General features: G+C 40.8%; 1 protein-coding gene across 1 annotated transcript in view; it reads left to right on the top strand.

The window, feature by feature from the left end:
• ABLIM2 (actin binding LIM protein family member 2) overlaps window positions 1-20,298 on the top strand; it is a 242,968-nt gene that overhangs the window by 161,188 nt on the left and 61,482 nt on the right. The window contains exons 11-13 of the mRNA XM_044681548.1: window positions 6,608-6,640; window positions 9,367-9,487; window positions 12,409-12,507. Coding sequence (XP_044537483.1) covers window positions 6,608-6,640; window positions 9,367-9,487; window positions 12,409-12,507 — 253 coding nt within the window. The remainder of the gene's footprint in view (window positions 1-6,607; window positions 6,641-9,366; window positions 9,488-12,408; window positions 12,508-20,298) is intronic.

Genomic DNA, 20,298 nt, shown 5'->3' with positions numbered 1-20,298 from the left:
TCATTGTATTGCTGAGAATAGCTGTCATTCCCAGTTGTTCATTGTACAGTATTCCTGTCACTGTGTACATAATGCACTGTGTACAATGTTCTCCTAGTTCTGCTCATTTCACTCCTTCATATAAGTCAGTGGTTCCCAAACTTTTTTGGCCTACTGCCCCCTTTCCAGAAAAAATATTACTTAGCACCCCTGGAAAATAATTGTTTTTAAATTTTAATAACAATTAATAGGAAAGATAAATGCACCTGTGGCCATCACTGCCTCCCCTGATCATTGTAGCACCCACCAGGGGGTGGTGGTGCCCACTTTGGGAATCACTGATATAAGTCTTTCCAGGATTTTCCAAACTCCTACTCATCATTTCTTACACAGTACAATTATAATCATATTCCACAACTTAACCAGTCATTACCCAGTTGATGAATATTCTCTCACTTTCCAATTCTTTGCCACTACCAAAAGAACTGCTTTAAATATTTTTGTACATATAGGTCTGTCCCCTTTTTGTTTTTTGTCTCTTTGGGATATAAACCTAATAATGGTATTGCTTGTTCAAAGGATATGTACTGTTTTATAGCCCAACATGCCCTTTAAACACTTTTTTAAATAAAATGTGACAGCAAACAGGAAGCACTGGTGGTTTTAGGGAAATGATTAGGTGCTAATCCAAATAATCTTTTTGCTTCTTGAATGAGAATACCTGGTATAATGTCATCCCAGACAATGTAGTTTCAAAATAACAAGATTACTCTATTATCAATTAAGTGATCAATGAACACTTATTAAATGCTTATTATGTCCCCCATGCCATATACTGTTAGGTGCTAGGGATTATAAGGGTTAAAATAGGGGTTTTGACAAAATGAGAGAGCAGCTTTTAATAATTTAAGTTTTAATGAGAATATAGAAGAGTTGTAAATTAATATTATCCCTTTAAGCCAGAGAAAAGAAAACTTCTAGCAGCTTATAACAATGAACAATTAAGTTTAATTAAAATAGAGATAGTAAAAGAATATAGTAAAATGAATATAGTAAAGGAGGGAAATATAGGAAAGAGGTAGAGAAATAAATTTCCTAATACCTAACTAGCTATCCTATAACTATCTATAACTGCCTATAATTACTATATAAAACTGCCTATATTTACCTATAACTGCCTATAACTACTACTAATAACAACCACCCCACAAAGCTCCAACCCAATACACCCAGTCAAAACCAACTCAATCAGTGTTTAATCCAACCCCAATTAGGTCTGTCAGTGAAGACCAGTCTCCTTCCAAAAAGTTCAAGGAAGGGAAAAAACCTAACAGCCCAAACCAAAAGCCAAAAACCCAAAAAGGGAGGGAAAAAAAATATCCAAAGGCTAAAGCCAAAAGCCCTCTCAGTAAGCTCAGACTCGCCTTTATATTCCAGCAACTAAATGCCAATCACCTACTAATCACCAACCCATACCAACAGCAACCAACCCCCAACAACCAACTCATACCCAGCAGCCAACTTCCCCCAACTGCCAGCCCTTAGTCATCAACTCACTCCTCCAACTACCAGCAATTGACCCCCCACAATTGTCAGCAACTGACAGCCTGACCAGCTGATGCTCAGCCCCTTTTAAAACCTTCCTCTACCTTATTCCCTGTCTCTATAGCTTCTCCTTCCTGACTCTGTGGGCTGGTTAATCCCTACACATCTCTAGGGTTAGAGGATCTCCAGGTCCCCCATTAATTTAGAAAAGGAATTAGGAATTCCCTTTTACAGGTCAGAAATTCAAAGAATGGAATAAACCTTATTCTCACTGCATTTACATTGGATTATTAAGTTTCCCTTAATATCTTAGGGGCTTATTTCATGGCTAGCTAGGTCAGAACCTGCACTGCTGGCAGAATGGTCAGCTATACTACAAGTTGGTCTCTGATCCTCAGCATCCTTAACTCTCCTTAGCATCAGACTGCTCACCATCCCATTTATAATACAATGTCTATAACTAACCACCCAGCAATATTGTCTTTTAATGTCACATTTGGGAAGAACAAATTGGCATTTGGTTGGGTCTACCTGAATACAGAGTTATTTTCCTAATGCATGTAATGCATCATTTTCCTATATATGCAGGTTGCTTTTCACTGTTTCTGTCTCTTGTCTCCATTATCTGTATACCTTGAGCTTTAACCTGCATCCCATAGTACTAATGACACTTAAAAGACAATATGTCTTTCTCGATAGTTTTACATGAAATGCCATTTTCTTTCATTCTCCTTTTCTGTATTACTAGCTGCTGCCTTTCTTCTATTGAACTTGAATTACTGTGTTGTGTTTTATTTCATAGAGAATTTCATTTAAACTTTGGGGATGACAAAAGGTGCTTTTTTGGACTGATTTTCCACAAATACACACCCACACATCACTCCATCCTCAGAGAAGTTTTGTTTATGGAGGAGTCCCAAGGGAGATTGGTTTATGATATGGAACCATTACAACTTAAAAAAAAAAAGTAACTTGAGAAGCAGTGTGAAACAGTGGATATAGTACTCTGCATTTGAAGCTGAAAAGACTTGGATTCAAATCCCACCTCATATATTTATTAGCTGTGTCCCTGACAAGTCACTTAAATTTGCTGAACCTCAGTTTCCCCATTTATAAAAGGCAGATAACAATAGCACCTGCCTTTCAGGGTTGTTGTAAGAATCAAATAAGATCATGTATTTAATGTGCTTTGTAAATCTCAAAAGCATTATATAAATGCCATTATAATTAGTAGTAGTAGCGATGGTAGTGGTGGTATAGTAGTAATGGCATTGTATCATTATCATTAAAATCCTAGCTCCATTATTCCTAGTCACATAAAGTGGTCATTTTCCCTCTTTAAACTTCAGTTTCCTCATCTTTAAAATGGGGACAATAATATTGGTAACATCTACCCTTGTTATTATCATTCAATCATATCTATCTATGACCCTGTGGACCATATTGCCCATGTGGTTTTCTTGGCCAAGATACAGGAGTAATTTGCCATTTCCTTCCCCATTATATTAAGGCAGACAGAGATTAAGTGACTTCCCCAGAGACATATAGCTAGGAAGTGTCTGAGTCTAGACCGGCACTCTATTCAGTGAGCCATCTAGCTGCCCTTACCCTATATGATTGTGAGGAAGGCCCTTTGGAAATAGTGAAGCACCCTAGGAATATTAATTATTATTGTCATTTCTTCTTTACTCAGTGATATTCTGAAAGGCCAGACTCTACTGTGGGTGCCAACAACAAGTGCCTATCAACTTCAGGGCAGAAAGACTAGCCCCAATCGCCAGTGCTGTTCATGAGTTCCAGCTTGATAGCTCCCTAATTCCTTTATACTTTGGGCCTTTTTTTGCCCTTATTTCTTTCCACTTGGCCCCCACTTATCTGAGGTCACCGTGTTATTTTACTTCTTTTCTTCTGGACATACTCAAGCTAGAAATGGCATCCAAGGTGTGTAATATTGTCCCTTTTCCCAACAGTCACATCACTGGTGTCATAGTAGAGGATAGCATGGAGGAAGTATTTTAAGGAGTTGGGGAAATCATACATTCATTCAGAGGTAACATTTCTTGTACATGAAAAATCCCTCCTTTTTCTGAGAACCTCACTCAGGTCTCTCTATTCCTGCTAGATCTAAAGCTCAGGTTGATCTTTTCCTTAGGGACCTTAGTGTCTTAGCCCCCTGCCTTAATTTACAGGGTAGTATTTCTGGTTCCAGGATAAGTCTGCATGAAGACATCTAGATGGTTGAGTAACTAGAAAGCTGGACTTGAAGTCAGAAGACCTAAGTTAGAATCCTGCCCCAGACCTTGATTACCTGTGTGGAACTGGGAAAATTACTTATGTTCTTTTGGCCTCAGTTTCCTCATCTGTAAAGTGAGGGTCATAGTGGTGTCAATCTCAGGAAGCTGTCACAAGGATTAAATGAGATAATATGTGTAAAGTGTTTTAGAAATACCCATGCATTATCCATTTAAGAAAACTCCGGTAAGATTTTAGAACATTAGCACAGCCTTCACCCACTCCAGAAACTTATATGCAAGACACAAAGCACCTGCAAAGTCAGGCTGCTGCAGGAACCCAACTTTATATGGTCCCTTCACCAGGTAAGGGAAGAGCCATCCCTTCATCAGCCCTCAGAATGTGGCACCAGGTCAGGCTGGCCCCACACAGTGAGCAGTTCAAGGATCTGCCCCTTGTGTCTCTGCACCTTTGTCCATTAGGTAAGGACAGTGATTTGAGCTCCTGTTTACGTGCTAGTTTGTACCAGCAGGAGGCGGCCAGAGTGGATTAAATAGACTTCCCAAAAAGTTAGAAGTGATGGACCAAGAATAAAATGCTCCCATCACTGTGGTAGTCAAGGTAATTCCCATCACTAAAGGGCTTTAAAGTTAACAAACAATTTTACTCACAATAACTTTCTGAGGTGGGAAGTACAAGTAGATTAATACCCATTTCACAGAAGGGGAAGCAAACTGAAGAAGGTTAAGTGAGCATAGAATAGTAGAAAGAATGCTACATTGACTATCAGATGACCTCAATTTTTTTTTACAAGCAAATAACTTAATCTCATCCAGCCTCATTGTCTTCATCCTTAACATGGGGATAATAATGCTTTACTTCTCCCTCAAAGTGGGGAAAGAAGGGAATAAGTGCCAACTACGTGCCAGACACTGTGCTAAATGGCTGCAATATATATAAATACTGTGTCATTTAATCCTCACTATGATCCTGAGAGGTAGGTGCTATTATTATCCCTATTTTGTAGGTGAGGAAACTGAAGCAAGCAGAGCTTACATAACTTGACCGGGGTTAAACAACTAGCAAGTATCTGAGACTGGGTTTGAACTCAGGTTTTATTGACTTTGAGTCGAGTGCTCAATTCATTGTGTCGCCTGCCTGCCTTGTTACCAGGAATATCCTTTATAAAGGATACAGTGTGAGATACACATGAGCTCTGATCCTTGCCTAAAACCACCTAGCTCATGGCTAAGGCAGGACCTGAACCCAGCTCTCCTTATTTCCTCACTCTTCTCACAATACTGCATGAAGACTGAATTGCTCCTCTGGCCATTTGTTAATACTCATGCTGCTGGAATTAATGCAGTTGGTATAAAACCACTTTAATGGCCTGGGCAGCTTTTCCATATGACATGAAAGTCAAATGTCTTGGCACACTAGTCTTCACTTGGTCAATATTCCAGAGCATGAAGAGTGACTAGAGACCAGCTTATTCATTTTTGCACTTCTAAATATACTCTTCTTCAAATAATGTGATGGATGAGGTGCCCCTTGGAAATAAGCCAGGGAAAATCCCTGGCCTGAAGGACAACAAGAGAATTCTGCTTGCAGACAGAGATACAGAAGGACGTGCAGGTGGTTCATGAATCCTGGCAAGAGGCGGATCTTTCTTTTGCAGTCCTGATGTCACGTTTTTACATTAGCTAGGCCAAGCATATGGGATTTCATTTCTGATTCTGTTCATAATTCCCAGTGTGTGCCATTCTACAAAAGTAGAGGGAAGGGGCAGCTGGGTAGCTCAGTGGAGTGAGAGTCAGGCCTAGAGACAGGAGGTCCTAGGTTCAAACCCAGCCTCAGCCACTTCCCAGCTGTGTGACCCTGAGCAAGTCACTTGACCCCCATTGCCCACCCTTACCAATCTTCCACCTATGAGACAATACACCAAAGTACAAGGGTTTAAAAAAAAAGTAGAGGGAAGATCATTAAACTGGATGTCAGAAGTCCTGAGGTCTATCTAGACCTTCTCCAGATCATTACCTTCTTTTTAAAACCCTTACTTTTCTGTCTTAGTAACAACCCTAAGACTGAAGGGTAAGGGCTAGGCAATCAGAGATAAGTGACTTGCTCAGAGTCATGCAGCTAGGAAGTATCTGTGACCAGATTTGAACCCAGGTCCCCCAGACTTGAGGTTTGCCATTCTGTCCACTATGCCACCTACCTACCCATCACAAGTCATTTTAACTCCACCTTAGACTCCTCAGTCAAATGAGTGTGTTGGATTCTCTAACATCCTTTGCAACTCCAACATTTCAAATCTACAGCCATCCAGCTCTGGTGCAAGACAAAAGTCAGAGGAAATTGGATTCAAATCCTGTCTCTGATGTTTATTAAGTGAGTGACCATGGGCAAGTCATTTAACTTTCTTGTGCATTCATTTCCTCCTCCACAAAGTGAAGTTTAGACTAGAGGGACTTTGAGTACCCTTCTAGTTCTGATATTCTAAGCTCCCTGCTAGCTCTAAAATGTTATAGCCTATCACTTGTGGGCTGTTCTGAACATGGAGGAAAAGAGGACGAGGTCCCTATCATGGAACAAGAACCTTGGGAAGACACTTTCTTTGGGAATCAATTTCACCCTATTTTTCCCAAAGAAAAATCTAGAAAATTTATTTTCTTTCTTTTACTCTTTCATTTTTTTTCTTTTGTTAAGCCTATGGACCTGAATCCCATAGCCCTAATCTGTATGACTCATGTGTGTTGCCTCTGTTACTAAAATGTCTTTTTACCCCAACAATGTAACATCCTGCCCGATGTCCTATCACTAATCTGTTACTCTGTGTTGCTGTTTGCAGTCACCTCAGTTGCTCTCTCCAACTCCTCCAGAGGTAACCCTCAAAGCCTATGTTTTCTTACATGTCTTTCATGGTGCATCAGAGCAGCTTCTAAAGATAACCCCTCCAGCTCCCCATTCAGGACTGCAGACCTGTGCTTGTGTGGGTGAATGTCGCTTCTTTGCAGAGTCTCGAACCCTTTGCAGAGTCAGTCAGGGACTGCTGTTCAGCTCCGGCTATTCCTTTAACCCCAGCGTGCTGATAGAATCATATGCATGCTTCCATTGCATCTGTCACCGCCCCAGAAATACCAAATTGGGGGCACAGACTTCAAAAGATATTGCAAGTTGAACTATCGTGTTCCTGAAGGGTGAAAACTGGGGGAGAGAATGCTATGTACTCTACTCCGCTAACTGTATCATAAACCCTGCTTTGTGCCTGCCCCTCAGTGGTGAGAGGTGTCTTGGCCGTGGTGGATTTTTCCAGAAGCCACTGATCGCGTGAAGAAGAAAAGTCTGGCATTCAGCCATGAGGGAGGAATCTGCTTTATGCCCTGGTCCATAGGGAACAGCCAAGGAAAGAGCATGGTGCTGAGCGTTTAGAATCTAGGTGGAAAGTCAAGTCAGAAACTTAGAACAAAGAGAAAGGGTGCTATAATCAATTAATGAGCATTTATTCAGCACCCGTTATGTGCTAAGGATGGGGGTACAATGACCAGAATGAAGTAGTTCCTGCCCTCAAAAAGCTAATCTTCTAGGGGGGTTGGAGTGTGTCTTTCTATAAATGTATACAAAATAAATTATAGATGATGAGGAAGAGTTTTAGTAACTGACGGATCAGTAAAGGCTATGCAGGGGGCATTGAAGGATCTAATGATTGTAAGAGACAGAAAGGGGGTCACATTCTGGAAATGGGAGACAGCCTCTGAAAAGAGATGAAGCCAGACAGGAAATAGAATGCCATATGTGAAGAAGAGCATGCAAGTCCAGCTTGGCTGGGGGACCGAGGTGGGGTGAGTCACGTATTAATGGTTTGGGAAATTAGGTTGGAACGAGATTTTGCAAATGATTTTAAATGCCCATCAAGAAATCTATATTCAGTTCTGACTGTAATAGGGAACTAACTGCTGGAGTTCATCGAGCAGAGAAGTTATATCGATGGGACTTTGTAAATAGTGTTTGACAGCCATGGAGAGAATAGATTGGAGATGGCAGAAGCAAAAGTCTTTATGAAATTCCTAACTTCTGTATGTGCAAATTCCTTGTGCTGGGTGCTAGAGCTGGGGCTAGAGGAGATAAATAATTCACCTACCCTACCGTCATGGTTTCCACAGTCTAGATAGAATAATAAAGCATACTTCTACAAAAAATTTTATTACATGAAACTAGGGAAGATATACATATCTAATTAATGGTACAGAAAAAAGTATCAGAGGAGGCAGGAATCACTGAATTTCTGATGTGGAGTTTAAAGTAGTTCTTGGGGAAGGGGGCCTACGTGGCTCAGTGAACAGAGAGCCATATCTTGAGGCAGGAGGTCTTGGGTTCAAATCTGGCCTCAAGACACTTCCTAGCTGTGTGACCTTGGACAAGTCACTTAACCCCAACTGCCTAACCCTTACTGCCCTTCTGCCTTGGAACTGATACAATTCTAAGAAGATCAGAGTAAAATAAATAAATAAATAAATAAATAAATAAATAAATGAATGAATGAATGAATAAATAAATAAATAAATAAAGTGCTTTTTGAATTATAGGTAGGAATTAGGGGAGAGAAGGTAGCATCCCCAAAATTGGCAAAAGCAACATCTCAGAGGTAGAAAGGTACAGGTTATGTTTGGGTCTCAGTGAGGGTACCAGCCCAGGAGAAGCAGAAAAAAAAGTACTTAATGTTGTAATAGGAAATCAAGTTAAAAAGGTAAATTGGAATGAGATGATTGAAGGTCTTGAATGCCAGGATGAACAAATTAGACTTTATTCAGATCTATCCCAATTAAGTTGTTTTTCCCAGCACTGGGCCTGTGGGTACAAATCAATAGTAGTCAATGAACTCTGAATATTTTTTGTGTGTTGTGTACAGCCTGGCCCCTGCACGTGCTTTGCTGTGGAAGGAGTGGCTTGGGCCAGGATAACTCACTCTATTTACGTGACATTGGTATCATGCCATCTCTCGCTGCCTGTTTCTGTCCCAGTTCCATCAGCTGCTCAAAACAATTGCCCATCCCTATTTTAAACAGAAATTGTAATATAGAATCCTAATCATGAGATACATAAATCCCTTTGGTCTCAGCAATGCTTATTTTTATCTCTGAACATCCCTTTGGAGTACTCTGGGACTATCTAAAACTCTAGAATACTTTGGGACCATCACAAAAGGCATTTTTTAATTGGTGGGTTGAATCTAAGGGGAGGGTGTAAATGTGTCTGGTGTTTCGTTCGTTGCCCCCTTTTTTAGAGCAGGGGAGATTCTTTGGTTCTCTCTGAGTCCTGTCCTCAGAAAGACTAAATAATGAAGGAACCAGCATTGAAGAGTCCCAGCCTTTGCTTAAATTGGCAGGGCATTCCGAGGTCATTGGAAAGGCAAATCTAAGGGTTGACCCTACTCCAAAGCAGGGATGTTTCCCATTTTTCAGCCTTCCAAGGCAATCTCTTCAGAGATTTCCTTATCAGAACAGGAAGGATTTCAATCGTTATTTGATGTTTATGGGGATTGTTTTGGTTTCCTGGATTTATGAAATTGTTTCCCCTCCCGCCTCTCCCTCCCATGCCGTTTTCTCCCAGGGTGACCAAGACGATCGATCATACAAGCAATACAGGACCTCCAGTCCAAGCTCCACAGGATCAGTCAGCTACGGGCGTTACACTCCAACTTCCCGCTCCCCTCAGCATTACAGCAGACCAGGTAAATGGCCCTCAGCATTTTCACTCCTCATAAAAGCACATTCTAAAAGACCATCTTGCTATTGTGGGATATGGGGATGATACACACACTGTTCTCACCAACTTGTGCTTCTTCAGTCAACTCCATCCCCTACAAATACCATAGACATCAGTCAGGTGCTTACCGTGTGCACAACACTTGTGCTAAGCACTTGGGAAGAGAAAAAGCTTAGCTGTGGTATGATCTTGTCCTCAGGGAACTTTTAATCTAAGGAGAATGAGACATCAACACAGACAGACCCAAATATGATGTTGTATGTACAAACTCTGGGCCACAATAACCCTGTGGGGTAGGAGGAAGGGCAGGGAGATGATGGTTAAGCGGGAAAAGCTTCCTTCAAAGTAATAGCATTTTAATTGGGATTTTAAAAATATTTAGGAATTCTTCAGGCAGAGAGACACACAGTACACACATGGAGAGAGAGAGAGAGAGAGAGAGAGAGAGAGAGAGAGAGAGAGAGAGAGAGAAATGGCATAGACATAAGGAAAAGAGTAAGGGCATGGAGACTGGAAAGTTCAAGGTATTTTCAGGGGACAGAAGCTAATCTAAATTGGTTTGACCAGAGACTTCAGTTTTAAAAGAATGTAAGCTAAATTCCTCCATAGATTGAGGTATAGGCATACTCTTCAGAAGAAATGTATAGAATTGTTGGATCATTATCACTTCCATCATTTTTATATATCCCGAGAGGAAGAGTGGTATACTGGAAAAAAGGATGACCTTGGAGACAGGAGATTTGGGTTAAAAATCCAGTCACCAACATTTCTCAACTAAGTGTCTGTGGGCAATTCACTTAATCCTTCCAAGCCTCAGTTTCCTCATCTGTAGACTCAAGGTGTTACCACTTACGTTACCTATTTCCAATTATTTCCTTATCACTTCTCATCTGAACTGTTATAAATTATTTCCTAATTAATCTTCTGGTACCCAGGCTCCTCCCTCTCTAGTCTGTCCTTCCCAAAGTTGTCCTAAAAATCATTTTAAGGTTATGAATATGTTGCTCCCTGTTTAAGAGATCATTTAGTGGCTCCTTAGTGCCTTTAAGATGCAATAGAGATTCCTTTTCTATTAATACAAGTTCCTGTAATAGCTGACTCCTAACTAGAATTCCCAGCATTTATCACATTCTTCCTTTCCTTCATGTATTCTACTTTTCCCACCAAAATGAACTTGCAACTGTTCCCTAAACTCAACATGCAAACTCTCACCATCATGTATTCCCACAAACCATCACCTGGAAATCTAATTCCTCCCTCTCTCTGCCTTTCAGAATCTATATCTTTCTTCAAGGCCCATCTCTGATGCCACCTCCTCCTTGAAGTCTTCCCTTACCTTTCTAGGCAACCATTGCTCTCTCCCTCCCCGAATATTCCTAGAATACTTTGGTCATTCCCTCTTTTGCCTCCATCACTCCATTATACACATCAAAGTATGCCATATCCCTACTCCCAGGAGAATGTAAGTTCCTTGAGGGAAAGGACTGTGTGGTTTTATTTTTGTTTCTAAATGGTCAAGCACAGTGCCTTGCATATAGTAGCAGAGTAGCTAGTTGAATCTGTTGGGAGACGTACCTCTAGCATTAAGAAAGTCTGTGGAGCAAAACAATACAAGAGCATTACATAAATGAAGGGATATAATGAGCCAAGAAAACCAGTCATGAACACATGATATATGGTGTCTAGACCCACTTTATTCCATTCAGCAGTCCCATCATGGTCATTGTCCCTTATCCTAGAAAGGGGAGAGGGGGGGAGCAGCTAGATAGCACAATAGATAGAGCAGCAGGACTAGAGACAGGAGGTCCTGGGTTCAAATATGGCCTCAGATCCTTCCTATCCTTGTGACTTTGGGCAAGTCACTTAACTCAAATTGCCTAGCCCTTACTCCTCCTCTGCCTTATAATCAATACCTAGTATTGATTCTAAGATGGAATGTAAGGGTTAAAAAAAGAAGTGATATTAAAACAGGAGGTAAAGGTTTTAAGGGAAAGAAAGATCATTTTTCTCCCTCAATTGCCCTATAAAACTACCATGTCTGGCTACCACATGCCACTCAATACTGCATTTTAGGGATTTTTTTCCCTTTCTAATCTGCCTTCTAATTTATCATCATTTCAAGGTGACTCCCTTTTCAGAACCTGTGCAGAAAAAGAAAGAAAAAAGAATAGGATCATAGAACTTGAAACTGGAATGAATTTTAGAGATCATTTATTTAGCCTAAACCTGACATTTTGCAGATAAGGAAAATGAGGCACAAAGACCTTAAGTGACTTGCCTAAAGTCACGTAGGTAGAAAAGTGAAGTGTGGAAATTTGAACCTGGAGCCTCTGGCACCAAGTCCAAAGCTCTTTCCACTAGACCGTTTCCCCCCTTATTCCTCTTACCACTCTCTATCACTCAATAAATAGAGTTGAAACATTTATTGCCTTTGTTCACCCCCTATGGGCATTGTACTGATATGGCAAGCTAGATATATACTGAGCAAGCTGAGCCTGTAACTTAGCTAGCTTACTTGGGTGGATCATGAGTACAGTCCTTTGCACCATTACAGAAAACCTCTCTCCAGCTTTCTTAAATAGGGGCTATTGCTTATGAAAGGGACCTCATAAGGAAAAAGAATATGAAGGGCTCAGTGCAGATGCTGTTGAAAAACCACTCAGATCCATTTAATCATGGCACCATTTTGGTGTCCTAAGGGCCAGTGTTCCAGAAGCATCCTCATAGGTGTGCAAAAGCACCCTTTCAGTTCCCCCCAAAAAGGTCTGTGTAGCAAAGAGACAGATATGGAGATCTCCTGGACATGTTGACTAGTAGGGATATTTTTTGACTTTTAAGTAAGTGACCTATGTAGTTTATTTTCACTTACTCTCTGTTGTCCCCTAGCTGGTACTCTGAGTCTTGGTACCAGTAGCTGCATCTCCCTGCCCCAACACCCAAGCCCTACATCTATGTTCAGACATCATTACATCCCTTACTTCAAAGGTAAGATTGTGGAATGCCAGCTGAGCTGTGGTGACTGTAGACATACCCAGATGTGTTTTGGTTTCATGTGTGTGTGCCACGCATGGCTTCCCTCAATATACAGTGTGTCTCAACTCTCATGAGTGTTCCTCAGTGTGCCACATAGGTGAGTGAGATGTAGTCTCTGTGAGTGCTAAGGGTTACTGAGTTAGAGTTATTTTGTAAAGAAAGGGAAGAAAAGGAGAAGTACCTGCTTAGAGGGTGACATACCCAGGATTAAATTAAGGAATTCATCAAGCTTGGCTTTCTGAGTGAGGTACATCTAGCATTAGGCAACACAGTGATGGCCTAGTTAACTGCGTAGGCTATTTGAATTCTCCATTCTTCATTTTCCAAAGTAAGAAACCTCTTGGGAGGGACCCAACTTTCTAGTTTTAATCTCCCCCCCCCACCATCTTCCCACGGCCCTTCACCACCACCCCTCAGTTCCTCCATGAAGGACAGGCTCATGTTCCAAGAAGTGAAGCATGTTTTTATTTTTATTCAAAAAATTTAACAATGCTTAGCTAAAGTCTGTTCTGAATTTTACATTTCTCCTAAGTAAATTCATAACTAATGCATCCCCACTTAGAAGTACCCGGACACCCTACCCTCAAAAGTCAGGTTCCTACAGACCTGTCACAATGATTATTTTAAAAGATAGACATAGGATTATATTTTCATCAGGTGTCCTTGTTGTCTATGTTCTGTCATCATGTGCCCTCTTCCATGTACAAAAATCCCAACACCAGAAGCAAACTTATGAATGGGTATCATGTTGCTTGCCTTCTCAATGTGTAGGGGAGAGCCTGGGTAGGGGAAGAGAATTTGGAGCTCAGAACTTTAAATGAATGTTAAAAAAATAAATAAATAGATAAATAAATGGATGGGTGGATGGATGGATGAACTAATGGAATAAATTTATGGCCAGAATGCCACAACTCTCCTAATGCCCTTGAAAGGCACTAGGGAAGGCATAGATAGCCATCTAAGACTGAAATTTCTCTAGGTCTTTGGCTACCTGGCCATATCCACAACCTCATCTGAGATTTCTTTTTGTTTTTGTGTTTCCTTCCACTTCTAGTGACTCAACATTAAGACTGAAAAAATGAGTTTAGAAACCTTAAAAGGGAAGGCATTTTTTTCATTACACTTAAGTCTTTTTTAAACTTTTCCAGTTATTTCAGATAGATAAACACAGACACAGATAAACAGGATCTTAATAAGTACAACTTGCAAAGAAAAATTCAAAATGCTTGCAGAGAAAATCAGATCAGAAAGCTGATCTGTCCGGTTGAAGACCACTATGTTTAGTATCATGTTCTTAAAAATCCAACTTCTTAGCTTTTCTCTTCCCTCTGTAAAAATAGAAATCCCTCCAAAATGCACTCATCTAAACTCTACCTAGCCTCTCTCTGAACATGCTCTTTGTTTGCCAACAGATATGGCTGAGCCTGAACAAAGAGACACCGGCTCTGTTCACTCTGGCTATCTTTTCTAAGAACCTCCCTAACTGCTGACCCAGGATGGAAATACCAATGTGATAAGATATATCATCGCCTTTTCCTCTCTCCCCTCAATACTCTTTCTGCCTGCAACTCTAACGGAAGTGCTCAGTCAATTGTCCCAGAATATTTTATTTTCTCACTGTCATAGTTAGATGAAAACAGCCCAGGAAAGCTTCTAAAAAGTGGCACAGAGATTCCAGTCTCCACCATACTCTCTCTGCTGACCTCAATCCCACCTACATTCTCTTTTCTCCAAAAAGAAAGAAACAAAATAAAAGAGAGCCCCCAAGTGTTATGATCATGTTTTATAGTCCCAACATTTTACATGAAGCAGTTCCTAATTCCTCCCAACTGCCCTCTCCCATGTACAAAAATCCCAACTCCAGAAGCAAACTTATGAATGGGTATCATATTGCCTGCCTTCTCAATGGATAGGAGAGAGGCTGGAGAGAAAGAGTTCTTCAAAATCCCTTGATTTATTTTGTGCAAAGTCATATATACATACCATCTCCCCTCTTAGAATATGTTACCTGACAGCAAGGATTGTTTCATTTTGGCCTTTGTTTCCCCAACACCTAACACAGTGCCTGGCATACAAGAGATGTATAAAACTGCTTGTTGATCGATTGATTCCCACATAGATAATAAGCGTACATATTCTCCTGAATGAGTGGGGGGTTGTTGGTTTTGTTGAAAATAGCAAAAACTGAACAGAAAAGCAGCAGCAGAGTCCTGGCATGCATTGCCAATTCTGTTTCTGTCCATTTTATTCTTTTCTTAAAAGAAAAATAAAACTCTTCCATCGCCTCTTGGGATCAACGTTGCTATTGGTTCCAAGGCAGAAGAGCAGTAAGGGCTAGGCAATGGGGGTTAAGTGTCTTGCCCAGGGTCACAGAGCTAGGACATGTTTGAGGTCAGATGAACCCAGAACCTTTCATCTCTAGACCTGGGTCTCAAACCACAGAACCACCTAGCTGCCCTCCTCACCATTTTCTTCTTTTAAACTTTGGCTGACTCTATTATTTATACTTAAAGTGCTCAGATCACCTATTCATGGAAGAGTGGCAGGCATCCCTCAAGGAATTCTCAGAATAGTAGTTCTTCCCAAGTATGTATTTTTAAAAGTCCTCCTCAGATGCTATAATACCTCTCTTCAGTACTTTCCATGCCTTCAATTAGATTCAATGACTAGAAGGCAGGGCAAGGGGCTCCAGAGCCTTTATTTAAGGAGGATACTCAGCAGAATTTTTCTTCCCAGTTCCTCCTAGCTATCCTGCTTTGGTACTTCTCTGGAACTCATCATGTCCCCACACTAGAGAATTTCTTTCCCCTCCCACCTGGTTTTCCAGGTTCCTTTTTTGTGTCCTACTCCATTCAATCCTAAGCTCCTTGAGAGCAGGCACTATCTTAACTTTGTTTCTCTTTGTATCCCCAGTGCTTAGCACTGTTCCTGGCACATAGCAGGCACTTAATAAATGTTTATTGACTGTTGAATGTATCAGAATCACTCCAGAGTTGACTCTGGTGTGTGGTAGCTCTACCTGCACAGGTCCCTACCAAGCTGGAGAGGCTTTGTACGTGGGCTCAGGGATGTCCGTCTGACTGTGGGTTGCCCGAAGTCCATCCTTTTGAAATGTTAGCTCTGGACCATTTCATTTCAGTTCAACATTAGTTAAATTACTAAGAAGATCAAAAGTGATATTAGCTCCAATTTCTACTCTGTTGATTTCTTCTGTATTGATTCTGCTAGGAGAAGATTTTATGCTGTACTGATTTTTATAACTGAGACTGCATCTACCTAAAGCAAAATTTCTATGTCCTTGAGTTGAGCTCAGGAATTGATCTTTCTCTCTGAGTCAATTTAAAGTTATAATTAAAAGAAAAGTTGTTATCTCTCATACCCTTAACCCCTGGGATACTTTCAGAATAACTGTTTTCTTCAAGCCCTTTGAGTTAACTTGGTACCATTTCCAAAAGATACATCACCTGTCTTTGCCTGTCCTTGTGCAATTATGGGAATTTTTGTCTTTTCCAAGGAGATAGTAAGTCTGGTAGCTTTGATACCCTTGCAAAAATTACAAGGTACAGATGGATTCCATAAAACAATATTCTTTAATTATTATAAAGGGAGTGATTAGGCCCCCCCCCTGAGTGCCAGCCTACCGTTCATGGTATAGTCGATCATAAGGATCCTCACCTCCCAAAACCCCTTCTTTGTTGCATGATTATAAAGATGGTCCCCTCTTTCTCATAGGGATCACCGGCTTTACTAAGGTTGCCCATCTGCCTTGTTTTATTAACAATTACACGCTGTTAATAAATTGATTTTGTTCATAAGCCATGTATTTTCAGTTTACCTTTATTAATTTTATTTGCCACAGTACCCACTGTGTATTAGGCACTGTGCTGGGCTCTAGGGATACAAAAATGAGACTGTTCCCACCCACTGAAACTTCCTAGATGGGCTCAATCAGCAAGTACTTTGTAGTCAAAGGAACTAATGAAGGGTGAGAGGAAGGAACTATAAAACTAAGGAGCCTGCAAGTTTTGAAGTTAAAAAGTCTCAGATTGAAAGTCAAATAGAGAAGGAATCAGCATGCTCTGGTGGAAAGTGCCCATATCTATGGAATCAGAATATCCAGGTTTAATTTCCAGTTCTGCTCAAGATACCACCTTAGTGAGTCTCAGTTTTCTAATCTGTAAAATGAGAAGGTTGGATAAAATGAACCTCTAAAGTCCTTTCCAGCAGTTTATTTTCACATGCTAGAACTGTTAGGCTTGCAAAAGGCATAGCATCTATTATTGCCTCACACAATCTGCACAGTGCTGAGTTAGGGATTATTAACAGCCCCCCCTTTATAATAAAGATGAGGAAACTGAGGCAGAGAGAGGTCAGTCAACTTACCCAGGGTTATCCAGCTAATGAGAGCCTGACTCTTCAATCACTTAAGTTTCAAGAAGGTGGCTAGGTCCATTTATTCAAGAAAAACATCGAGTGAGTTCTTGATATATCTTAATAAGCCTAAATGAATCTTGACTTCCCCCAGTGTCCTCTGCTTAGCAATAAAGAAACTACAAAGAGCAGTAAGACCCAGGCCTGATACTGAAGAGCTTAGATGGCATATTGGAGTACTACTGGCACATCCATAGTACTGTGGCATGATACCGTCACCCTGGCATTCATGATATTTGTCGCTCTCCAAGGTTTTACCTGTGAAAGGCTTTATTTGTTGGGCTGCAGGAGAAAGAGTGCTCTTGCCTTGTGGTTGATTGGCCCAGCAGGTCCTCTTGACTTAATTGTATTGTACTTGACAGATATGCCACTCCAGCTGCCACTCCCCTGTGCAGCCATCACAATTTGCCATTGGTGTTTGGCCAACAGTCAGTTACACAAAGGCTTCCCCTGGCTAACTTAACAGCTTAATACGTGTCCTGCCTAATTGTGCATTTAATCCCCCTGGAGCTTGGAAGGCTATAGAGTGTAGCTGTTCCATCCCCTCTGCACGCCCACCAGGTCATTTCAACTATGTCAGTGTTTCAGTGCTGTAAGGTAGATACTTTTCATTTGAATTAGTTGACTTTGGTAACATGTAATACAACTATTAGTGATTAAGGCTGCTGCCCTCAACCAACCCTTTATTGAGACTGATGGGGTGGCGATGGGCGTTAGAATCTCAGAACAATCACTGTGTCAGAAGTACAGCCTGGACTATCTGAATGGCCTGATCTTCACAGACTCACCTGTGCCAGGATCCTGGCCTTGATGTTCTCGGAGGAAGTTTCCAAGCATAGCCAAGGTACTCTTATTTCTTAGGGAAGGAAGATGCAGGAACAACGCAGTGCTCCCCCAAGTGCTTTCCCACAGGATGACCTATCAGGAGAAATCAGACACAAATGTACAAAACTAGGGAAAGGGGATGGAAAATGCAACCCCTTCCTTGAGCCCCTGAGCTTCCTCCAAAACCCTAACTACACAGTTAACCACACTTGCCCAGATGCACTAGTTGCTCCCAAAAGAAAAATCCTACACATAACATAGGCCTTTCTTTTTCTTTAATGCCCAGCTAATGGAAGCCTCTCCAAAGACATAATTTCTTTCCATGCAGATCTTGGGCTCCACATATATCTTCTGGCCTTTCCAGGTCCTGCGTTGATGCCATGAATGCCTCCTGAGAAGGCTTGGTGCCAAGTTATACACATCTTATTCCTGAGGAGGATTTGACTGAGGCTGTTTTATGCTAAATATCTTCTTTAAATGACTTTTTCCCCCTTTTCAATTTGTCAGGTGGTGGGTTCTTATAGCCACATGCAGCTATCTTCACATGAAGTATCTGAGAGTCAATAGGCATTTCAGAACTCAGTTATCCCATATAACCCCTGCCTCCTGCTTAGCTCTCCTCCTCAACATCCCCAATATTTTTGCTCAAACCCTTCTTGTTAGAGCAGTGATTCCCAAAGTGGGTGCTACTGCCCCCTGGTGGGTGCTGCAGTGATCCAGGGTGGTAGTGATGGCCACACTTTTTTTGTATTACATTCTATTCTGAGTTCAATAAATAGTTTCATAATTTCCAAGGGCCTAAGTAATATTTTTTTCTGGAAAGGGGGCAGTAGGCCAAAAAAGTTTGAGAACCACTGTGTTAGAGGGATGTCTTGAGAACACCTCACTGTTAGACAATGATTGGTTGATAGCTATTAATTTTTTCCTCTTTTGAGCAGCATTCTGGCTCCCTGTAGCTTCCAAATATTAGACTGTGCTCTATATTTTGAAGAAATTAATTCTTGTTCTGCAACACTGAATTTGGAATAAGTCCCAAGTTGAGCCTCCAGCTCTGATGTTGACTAGTGATATGACCCTGACTTGAGTCACTTAACTGGTGATTCAGTTTCCTCATCTGTAAAAAATAAAAATTAATACAATGCCTAGATTGCCTTCTTTAAATGATTATGAGTAGTGTTTTGTAACCCTTAAAAACTATATAAATACATAATTATAACTGTTACAATTTTCCTTTCTGGGCTTCACTTTCCTCATCTGTAAATGTGGGGGAAAAAAGACTTAAGGGGTCTAAGTAAAGATGTTGTCTAAGGTTCTCTTCCAGTTTTAATGTTCTTTTTTTTATTTAAGCCCTTACCTTCTGCCTTGGAACCATAGTTGGTTCCAAGGCAGAAGAGTGATAAGGGCTAGACAATGAGGGTTAAGAGACTTGCCCAGGGTCACATGGTTAGGAAGTATCTGAGGCCAAATTCAAATCTAGGCCTGATTCTCAATCCACTGAGCCACCCAGCTGCCCCCAAGTTTTAATGTTCTTAGTTCATGGAGGTTTTAGAATATGCTTGGGGCTGCCCCATCACTTTCTCACAATGTGAGAGATGACTAGAAATTTTGTCCTTCTTTGTGAATAAAAAGTTCCTAACAGAGACTCTTCTCACTTGATGACTATCTGTTATTTCCTTGCCAAGTGAGTCATCTTCAAGGGGAAATAATAACTCTTTCACTGCAATAGTGCCTCCCATTGCCTTTTTTTTAAGTGAGGAAGGCAGCTATAGTATTATGGAAAGAACCCTGGTCAAAAGATTTATGCCTCAACTGTAATCCTCACTTATCTGTGGGACCCTGAATAAATCACTCTCCCTCTCTGAACCAAAGTTTCTTTGTAAAAAATTATGTTCATAATACTCGTACTTCCCAATTCATGTGATTATGAAGGGTGGAACAATTTGTACACTTTAAAATACAACATAAATAGAAGCTGTAGAATGTCATGTGGACTGTTCACCAAGTACTAGTCATTGCATCCAATAGTTTTGCTTAACTGTTTTTTTCCCAATGGAAAGATATTACATTCACTGGAAAATGACTGATGAAGCAAAACAGGATCATCACTAAAAATTAAATAAAATACATAAAAAGCCATCCACAATTTCATTTATTCTTAACAAAATCTCCATGAAGTAGCTAGGAAAGAGGTTACTCCCAATTTAATAGATAAGGAAACTGAGACCCAGGAGAACTGACATGATTTATCTGAGGTCATGCAGTTCTATAATTTCAGAGCTGAGGCCAAAACCCAACTCTCCTTCCTGTCTTGTAGACTAATATTCCTTCTCTTTTCTCTTGCCTACCTCCTCAAAATTTTCCCTGACCCTGTGACCCCTTCAAAAAGTTCCAAAATGTAACTAGAAAAAACTCTCTGGGCCTCTGCAGATAGGGAAAGAAAAGTCATCCACAAAAGGAAGTAGCAAGAACAGTGGGCTTGAGGTCAGA

Source organism: Gracilinanus agilis, chromosome 6, assembly GCF_016433145.1.
Source record: "Gracilinanus agilis isolate LMUSP501 chromosome 6, AgileGrace, whole genome shotgun sequence".
Lineage (NCBI taxonomy): Eukaryota > Metazoa > Chordata > Mammalia > Didelphimorphia > Didelphidae > Gracilinanus > Gracilinanus agilis.
This window is presented reverse-complemented; position numbering and strand designations above follow the sequence as displayed.